At 33.7% G+C, this 10,211-nt stretch overlaps 1 protein-coding gene across 4 annotated transcripts in view; it reads right to left on the bottom strand.

Annotated features, from left to right (window-relative positions):
- Nucleotides 1-2,659: 2,659 nt before the first annotated feature.
- LOC101896987 (1-acyl-sn-glycerol-3-phosphate acyltransferase alpha) overlaps nt 2,660-10,211 on the bottom strand; it is a 54,297-nt gene continuing 46,745 nt past the window's right edge. For all 4 annotated transcript variants that reach the window (XM_020035757.1, XM_011293032.3, XM_005180662.4 and 1 more), the window contains exons 2-4: nt 3,805-3,996; nt 3,605-3,738; nt 2,660-3,543 (exon numbers count right to left, since the gene is read on the bottom strand). In XM_020035757.1, coding sequence (XP_019891316.1) covers nt 3,038-3,543; nt 3,605-3,738; nt 3,805-3,996 — 832 coding nt within the window. In that variant the 3' untranslated portion in view covers nt 2,660-3,037. The remainder of the gene's footprint in view (nt 3,544-3,604; nt 3,739-3,804; nt 3,997-10,211) is intronic.

Genomic DNA, 10,211 nt, shown 5'->3' with positions numbered 1-10,211 from the left:
ACGAATCTCTGCCAGCGATCTTAGCCTCATCTTCGAGCTAGTAACGTCCATTGTTGTAGTATATGACCTTCTCAAAAGTAATCATTTTTCAATCTGCCAACATAGTCCAGATCTTTGGAACGTACTTTCCTAATAATGTGCGAAGGTGGGCATGCGATTATGATTCATTTAAATTTGGAGGGTTTTGCAAAACATGAAGGACAGTAATTTTTGGACTTCAATCGCAAGAATGTAGGTCGCTTATGATGGTGGATAAGAAAAGGGTTATTTGAGTGTTAAGTACCATCTAACAGAAATGCATCAATTGATGATGTAGATAGGTATGTATATAGTCCAGATCTTCCGCAACATAATATATATCTCCGTGCCTAAACAGAAAATCTCTGTTCGAAAACTTAGACTCTGTTTAAAAAATAAGACTGGAAAACTTCTCAGGGAGAATAAACGTGTGTGTGTATAAACAGCTGGTAGCTCTACCTTACCTTTTTATTATACCACATACATATCAATCTTTGTAGTAGAAAATATTCTATATTTTTGCTATAGCCGCCATATAACGGTTCGACTCACTATATTGCTGTTATGAAAACGTTAAATGCTTTATCCAACCGATCTCACTGGTACTTGCAGTTTTTTGTTTAATTATTCACAATCAATGCAACAAATTGATACAAAACAATTGTTGCATTTGTTCTGATAGTAACTCTGCCATTACAATCAATACACGTAGGCCTCTTTACTTGCAAATGCTTCCAACTAAGCCAACATTGTCTTCATTGTACCGTGGGTATATCCATGGGTATATCATAGGGCAGAACTACCATATGATTTAAATTTTTTTATTTTTCTGGCTTAATATGTCAACTTCATTTGCTTATGTGTGTGTCTTCTTTTCAATAATAAAAAATTGTTCAGAAAATATTCAAATTCGGGTGTTTTCAAAATGCTTATTGCAACGAATGCGTCGACAAAATCTAAATTTTTTGTCGTAGAATTAGCATTAGAATTTCTTCCATCGTAGAATTACAAAGTAGCCCTATCAGACCACCTGTAGGCAACTTGATATGTCAAACAAATTGTTGTAATTCGAATTCGCCCATGGTTCCTTCCAATCATTAATAAGGAAAATATTTTGTTTTCAAAACAATAAATTCACAAAACGGGCAGAAGTCGGGCATATTTAGAAAAAATTGTAATCACTTAGTCGTTCTACCTTACCTTTTTATTGTACCAAGGGCAGTGATAGTAATTAGTTGATCCCATGATAGAAGAATACTGTAGATCCATCAACGCTTGCGAACATTGATATGTCAAAAATTTTTAATTGTTTTGTCAAAAAATAGGTTATTATACCCTACACCACAAGGAGGTCAGGGTATTATGTCTTTGTGCATTTGTTTGTAACAGGCAGAAGGAAACAAGATAGACCCATAGTTCCTCCTGATGATCTGCATAGAATCACATTCTGAGTCGATTTATGCATGTCCGTCCGTCCGTCTGTCCATGTATTTTTGTAATCAAAGTACAGGTCGCATTTATTGCCCGATCCAGATGAAATTTTGCACAGATCATTTGTTTGGCCCAAGGACGAACCCTATTGAAATTGGAGATAATCGGTCAAAATTTAGATATAGCTCCCACATATATCTTCGTCCGATTTGCCTTTTATTGTGCACCAAACGTGTAATATTAGCCTAAATTGTATGGAATTTTGCATATACACCCAAATCTGAAAATATGTATGCAAAATTTGAACGAAATCTGTTCAGATATAGCTATAGCTCCCATATATATTGTTCATCCGATTTGTTATTTTTGTCCACCGCCGCCGTAATATGCACTCTGCAACAACAATATTTGGGGAAATATATCAAATACAGCTCAGAAATACATTTGCTAAATTTTATCGAGATCGGTTCAGATTTGGATATAGCTCCCATATATAACTTCGTCCGATTTATTGTGCACCAAACGTCTAATATTTGTCCAAATGGGATGGAATTTGCACTTACGACCGAATTGAGTCTAGAAGCTAGTATGTCAAATTTGGTGAAGATCGGTTCAGATATAGCTATAGCTTTCGTATATATTATTCATCCGATTTGTTATATTTGTTACCCTCAACCGTAATATGCACTCCGTAACAACGATATTCAGGGAAATATATCAAATACAGCTCAAAAATATCTTTGCTAAATTTTATCGAGATCGGTTCAGATTTGGATATAGCTCCCATATATATCTTTATCCGATTTCAAATTAATTGTGCACCAAATGGGCAATACAATTCCGAATTTAAAAGATACAAATGCTTCGGCATATTTAGTCCTTTGAACTTTAAATTATAATTATAATCATAGCGTGTATGATTGAATTCTCCCATAAAAACTTTTAATTGTTATGTGGAGCTCTACTAAATTAGCAAAGTGGTGTAGGGTATCATAAAGTCGGCCCCGCCCGACTTTAAGACTTTCTTTACCGGTTTTTATATGTTTTCTTACACGACGCTTTTACAACAATTTTTACAAATTTCAATAATTTTTCGTTTCAACATTTTCAATTCCAAAATCGGTTTGACAGTTCATTGTCCCAGCAGCTGTGTCGATGCGACTACATGTATCCTTCTACCATAGTTGAACCTGAAAGAAATCCTGGATGCTTGTTGTTGTATTTTAACACATTTTTTTATTTTAATTTCATTTTTTTGTTGCATTCTTATACAATTTGTTAATTTGACTATATATTGTTTATGTAAATTTCATACATTTAGAAAGTACAATACCTAAGTAATAATCTAATAAGAAAATAATGTTTCTACACACAAGATGTTGGGTTTCAGTTGTCTTCTCATTTTGATCTTCAAGCTGTAGGAATAAGTCCAAATGAATACTAAATTTATTTTCAAAAACCTAATTTCCGCCATAATGCCTGTTTTTGTAAATATCGAAATGTACCATACCATATACCATATACCATATCGTGCAATACCTGAGATACAACTATAGAGCACATTTAAGCGTTCCGAAATACAAACAGGCTAAACGTGTTTCTTTGTGTTGAGAGCTTTTGCCTCTTGACTGAGTTTTGTGTACTCGGCTTGCATGACGTTGTGCGTTTTTTCTATTATTGTATCCATGTCTTCTTTCTTGGATCCAGCCGTAGGAATTTCGGGCAGAATATGGATAATGGCATGGCCTGGTCGGAAGATTTTCTTTTCGCCGTTTAAGAACCAGTATTTGGAGATGACTACTGGCTGAATTGGACATTGACTTTGGAGTGCAATATGAAATGATCCTTTTTTGAAAGGCAGCAAGGTTTCCTTAGAATTACGAGTTCCCTCGGGGAATAGCAAAAGTTTACAGTTTCTTTCGTTGATGGCTTTCGATTCCTTTTGTAAGGCATTGATGGAATCGGTTTTGCGAGATCTGTTTATAAAGAGAGTACCCCACAACCAGGATCCAAACCCAAAGAATGGAAGATACAAAACCTCCTTTTTCGAAACGACTGTGGCTCGGCCAATAACAGGCCAAAGATAAGCAAGAACTGTAAGTAAAACTGTGATTGTAGTCTGTATATATTTTTATAAAAACAAATGTATACCCACCACACAAGTCCAAAGCACTTTGATGATTCATTAATACTACACTGCCATGCTCTTTGCGAATATTTTCCAAACCTCTTATTTCCATCGTTACACCCAAAGCCTTGCATAGCTGCCTGCATCCCCAAGCTGGTCCACTGTTCAACAGATAGATAAAATAAATTAACAATATTGTAAACATTATTATTTTTGGATTTACTCACAATGCATTTCTATAATCTCGGGGCCTCAAAATCATAAATGGTATACAAATAAGTACGATAATACCATTACCAATTAGAAATATGGCCATTTTTAATTGATATGGTGCTTTATTTGAAAAACTCATGAAGAGCGCCACTAAGCAGGCAAGCCCTATCATTTCACAAACGCAGGCCATATTTTTGTGCAGTAGTCTGAAATAGAGTAATAAAATAAGTATGTATGTTAATTAAAAATACGTTAAAATATTATTATGTGATTGGTATACAACTAGCAATAAAAGATTTGAAAAAACAATTTGACTATTCCAATTTTATTGATTTTTTTTTTTTTGAAAGAAGCAAAGTTTGCTGTGTGACATAGACGTCATGGCTAGGCATATTAATGTCAAATTATAATGGAAAACGACGGCAGGATTTTAATGCGGCTCTGTAATCCCTTTGTGAAATGTCACAAAATATACCTTGCCATGACTTCAAGCTTCTTATGTACTTACACCTTGATGCAGTTGCAATAACAAGGATAAAATTATTGATGGAAAATTAAATTTGAAAATTACAACTCATTAGCAATTACATAGTCTGTTCTAGAACTGCAAGAATGTAAAAGTTTTTACTACGATGACCGATTTTCCCTTTATGAAATCGAAAAAATAGTAGATTCTTAAAGGTTCTGGAACAGAGCAACAGTTTATGAAAACAGAAAAGCATGTGCTTCCTAGGTTTTTTGGAGCAAAATCCATCTCAGGAAGAATTTTAAATGTTAGCAAGAATGTTAACATCGATTTCTTAGGGAGTACAATACTCTTTCAGCCTTAAATTTTAAGTGGAAATAAATATATACAATGTTCTGCCACCAAAGCTAGAACCCATTACGAACTACAAATACCGAAGTTTCGTCTGTTGTCAGAAGTAAATAATGTAAATCTTGGCCCTTTTTCGTATAGCTCCCATGTAGAAGAACCTTCCTGTATTCGACAATGTAAGCCACATTTTCTAATGGATTTGTTCAATATTCGGTATAATAACAAAAGGTAATATTTACTAAAAAGCCATAAAATTATAAATATTCATTTATCGCTACTAAGCTGTTTTTTTATTTTTATTTATTTATTTATTTTTTTTTTTTGAAAACAACATTTTATCTGTCCGTTTGTTATAGTACTTTTAAAATTTTTGGTTGTGAATATGGCAAAATTATACAAAGTAATGTCATCTATATATATAAAAGAAAGTTGTGTTAGGTACTACGCTTATAACTTAAGAACCGCTGGACTGATTTTAACGATTCATACAAATTCGGAATTGTCTCCTCTCCGAAAAGGACAATATATTATTGATATATAACATTTTCATTTTGACTTTTGAAATGTACAATTGTAATGTTTTATTTTGCATGATTTTTTTCCATTTTAACTTACTTTTTTCTAATGTACATTTGTAGTGTTTTTTATATTTTATTTTTGAATTTGAATATTAATACCAATTAAATTAATTGACTTGATTTCTTGAGAACTGAAATTGATGGCGGGTTACATGGAAGTGTAGTACCGAATTATGTGGTGGCGAAACGGGATAGATGACATCGAAATAATTTAACGCGGTCGCACCAAAGTTAAAAGATAATTACTTTTTCAAAGTCGCTTAAAAAATCACGAAATAGAGATCTCATTGCAAAAATTCTCAAATCGGGAAAAAATCGAAAAAAAAATGCAATGGAATCGAATTTTAAAATAATAGTACATTCTATTGACAAACTTTGCAAGGATCTTTAAGCATTTGTGTAAAAAATCAGCGAATAAGTTGAAGATTTTTTCAATTTGTTATTCTTCTTTTGTCAGTTTTTTTCAATTTGTATTATCATATTGAATTCAGTGGAATTTTTGTGAACAAAATAAAGAATAATTTTTCACTACATATAATTTTTTCTACCTTTCAACTCCATGGCCTACATCGTGGTTCAGCTGGAAGATGCGAACACATTTAAACAAACAAAAATGACCGAAAAAGCCTAATGGGGCTCATTTTAAAGCCTGGAGCTACTTCTTTCATGTGACAATAATCCGTCCAATGAGAGCTCAAAATGCTAAATTCTTTGGGAGTACAATCAGTAAAATACCAAATATAAAGGGTGCAAAATAGTAGAGCGAATGAGACTTTTAGTAAGAAAAGGATTGCTATCCTTCCTGAAATTCTTCCCAAACATTCAAAATACCTTAAATCGCCTTTGCAGGACATGATATCGATCATAATTCACGGATAAGGGAACAACCCGATTTCATATTTATATAACCATCGTATGATTTAAGCTATTTCTGGGGTCTTGGCCACTTTTTTTGGCCCTTATTTGGCATCTTTGTTTCTAAGGGGGTAGAGAACCTCTTCGCATAAAATTTGAAATTTTCAGAATAGGGCCCATATTGGTCTTGACCACATTCATCAATTGATTTGACTAAAAAATTGTGTTTATGCTACCCTGGGGAACCATCATACAAATAATTTCCACATAGCAATTTATTTAAGTAAAGTCCCCACATTGGAGTATCCCCAAGTCCACTTTCACATCTAATGTGTGGTCAGAAGATAAAATTTTGAATTCTATTGAATTTGTAACCCCCAAGAGAATATTGGTTGGGAACGTAGATTTGGGATGTACATCTTCATATAGAATTAATAAATTATGAAATCTTGAACAAATTACAAATATAAGAAAGTAGCACGGGACCGAATATTTGTTGAATCGTCATTGAATTATGCTATGATAAAAAAATGGACTTTATGGGGTCTCCAACTTACAAGTTAAATGACAAATAAAATTAATTCCCATCTTACGATAATGGGTGTAAAATAGTAATTATATTTGACTGTTCTGAAATCATTCTGCCCTCAATTATGAGGTGGATAAAACTATTTTTACTTATTTAAATCACGCGAATTTTTTTTCAGTTTGACATGTTATGTTGTTCTGCTACATTTTTGATTTGGCCTCTATCTGTCATCTTAGATTATAAGGAGTAGAAGAAAGTTTTCAATGTAGGTCGATGTTTCGGAGTAGTGCCCAAATAAAGGTACCTCCTGATTTTACATATTTCAAAGGATTTGGCTAAAAATGTGAATTTGAGGGGGGGGGGGGGGGTGGTGAAGTGTTGAAATATTACACAAAAATTTCAACATATCTACAAATTTTAGAATTTTTTCCATGTAATAGTACCCCTCAAGTCCACCTTTTGGCGGGCAAACAGACCGACATGGTTAGGGGGTCTTATGAGGACTCTAATGCACAATCTAAGGTGCTAATGGTAGTTAACTTTGGCTATTCTTAAATCATTTCGCCCTCAATGATGAGGTGTACAAAATACAGTAAATTCCAAATTACTGCTCATTTGACTGGGAAATTTTGCTACGATTTTTACCATATTAAAAATTAATTTGATCCCTTACTTGGGGATACGATTGATATATACTTTTTAATAGATTTGTACATCCACACATTTGAAGCCCTCGGTTTAAATATTGAAGCCCACCGCTTAAATATGGGTACAGGTATTTTAAAACTCTTTTAATCGACCAGTACGTGAACACTTATATCAGTCATATCTGTGAATAATTATGCTTTGACAAATATGCATAATAGACAAGAACTACGGGCCGGCAACGCGGACCGGGCCAGCTAGTGCTCATATATTTTATAAATTTTTTTTCATAATATTTTATTTCATCCGACTTTCAAAATTAAAAATAACAAGCAAAAACGCAGTAAAATCGGCCGGCCGAACTTTGAATAACCTCCACCATTTGAAATGAATTTAGAATTTTTCAAAAAAAATTAAATCCGTTAAAAATTCTGTTAAACTTTTAAAAATACCGAATGTAGCAGTTATATGGGGGGCTATACGAAGACGTGTGCCTGCATAGATAATTTATTGTCATGGGCTGTAGTACCCATTTAAGATATACGATATTGTGGACCTATATAGACAATTCTTCTACAGGGCGTAAAGTGCTCAGACAATTCCATTGAAAATTTTGGCTACAATCATCAAAATGCCGAATATAAGGAGGTACCGTTATATGGGGGATATAGAATATGTTGGTCCTATATAAACAATTCTCTTACAGAAGTAAAGTACTCGGAAGGAGCTGCTTGTGTGGATTTTCGGACAATTTCATTGAAAAATGTGTCTAGAATCATGAAAATACTGAATATCAAGGGGTGCCGTTACATGGGGGATATACGATATCGTGGACCTATAAAGACATTCTCTTCCACGGGCTGAAGTACTCAGAAGTAACCTATATAGGCCTATATAGACACTTCTCTTCAAGGGGGGCAAAATTCTCTGAAAAAAACCCTTGTGAGAATTTTCAGATAATTCCATTGACAAATTTAGCTACAATCATCAAAATACCGAATATCAGGAGAAACCGTTATATGGGGGATATACGATATCGTGGACATATATAGATAATTTTCTTACAGGGTGTAAAGTACCCAAGAAGAACTCCTTGTGTGGATTTTCAGACAATTCTATTGAAAAATATGGCTATAACCATCAATATGCCGAGTATTGGGGGTACCTTAGTATGGGGCTATACGATATCGTGAACCGATATAGCCCATCTTCGATCATAACCTGCCTGCTGTTGAAAGACTGATCTGTGCAAAATTTCAGATTTTTATCTTAATTCGTTTTGACTCTAGCGTTATTACAAAAGACAAACGGACGGATCGTCTTAGAATTTTACGCTGATCCACAATATATATGCTTTTTTAGGTCTAAAATTATTAATTCGATTTGTTACAAACGGAATGGCGAATGGTGGAGGTTATAAAAAGGTACTTGCCTTTATTTTTTCCTATTAGACATTCTTAACCAAAATGTATCCCTGAAGAAAGAAGAAACTAATTTGTATTGATTTTATGTGAGGGATTGGTGCAATAGAATAAAAAACGCATGAAAATTGATTTACAAGCAAGGACTTTTCTATTGCCGGTCAAACGTATATGCTGCAAGTTGTTTGGCATGTTATAAATATTTGGCGAACGTGAGTTTTATACGCTATGTTCCGGTTTGCTTATGTTTAGATTGGATTTCCAGGTGATGTTTGTATCATTTTTTTCCAACTAATTCCAATGCGGTTGTTGTACAATACTATTTTGCTGTTATCATGAATTTGTCCGAAGTCTGGTTACTCTTCGGAAATCGTTGGTACAATAAGAATAGTTACATTTTTGCTAGTTGGGCTTCTTTATATATCCGCACCGAATGCGGATGTGACAAATTAGAACTTTGAACTCATAATAGCTGTTATTTACTTTTTATTATTATTCGCTTTGAAGTGCGCGATAACATGTGCCCGTGGCATTTTTAGTAGATTCACTTTAATACATTCACAAAAAAAAAAAAAAAAACTAGTAAAGAACAGCCAAACTTGGGCTGGACCAACTATATGATACCCTACACCACTTTGCCTATATAGTAGAGCTATATATAACAAATAAACTTATTTATCGGCAATTTGAGGAATTAAACCAGTAAAGAAAGTCTAGATGTCGGACGGAGCATATTTAGTAGAGCTTCATATAACAAAATAAAAATATAACAGATCGGATGAACAATATATATGGGAGCTGTTCCAATATCTGAACCAATTTTCACCAAATTTGGTCGTAAGCGCCAAATTCCATACCATTTGGACAATAAAAGGCCAATCGGACGAAAATACATAGTTATATGTAAATTTTGACCGATTATCTCTAATTTCAAAAGGGTTCGTCATTGGGTCAAAGGGATGACTTGTGCAAAGTTTCATCATGTTCGGGCAATAAATGCAACCTGTACTTTATTTACAAAAATATATGGACACACGGACGGACATGCATAAATCGACTCAGAATGTGATTTTATGCACATCACAAAAAGGAACTAGACCCATAGTCTCGTTTCTTTTTGTCTGTTACAAACAAATTCACAAAGACCACCATGTGGTGTAGGGTATAATTATACCAACTATGATCTTTAAAATATATATAATTTAAAACCGAAAGAAACTACTATATGGCAAGCTTTTAAAGTAGACCAAAGCATTTGTGTCTGAACCGATATTCATCGAAATCCATCCTATATTACACTTTTAAGCTCAATAAACTTTAAATCGGATGGAGATATACATGGGAGCTATATCCAAATCTTAACGGATCTCTATAAAAGTTAGCAGAGTTATTTCTATGCTATATTTGATAGTTGATCGTTATCATGGAGAGTATTTTACAGATGTGCACAATAAACTTGAAATCGGGTGAAGATATATATGGGAGCTATATCCAAATCAGAACCGACCTCGATTGAATTTGCAAAGGTATTTCTGAGCTGTATTTCATATATTTCTCTGAATATCGTTGTTACGGA

Source organism: Musca domestica, unplaced genomic scaffold (assembly GCF_030504385.1).
Source record: "Musca domestica strain aabys unplaced genomic scaffold, Musca_domestica.polishedcontigs.V.1.1 5, whole genome shotgun sequence".
In the NCBI taxonomy this organism is placed as follows: domain Eukaryota; kingdom Metazoa; phylum Arthropoda; class Insecta; order Diptera; family Muscidae; genus Musca; species Musca domestica.
The sequence above is the reverse complement of the archived record's forward strand: the minus strand, read 5'-3'. Positions and strand labels throughout refer to the sequence as shown.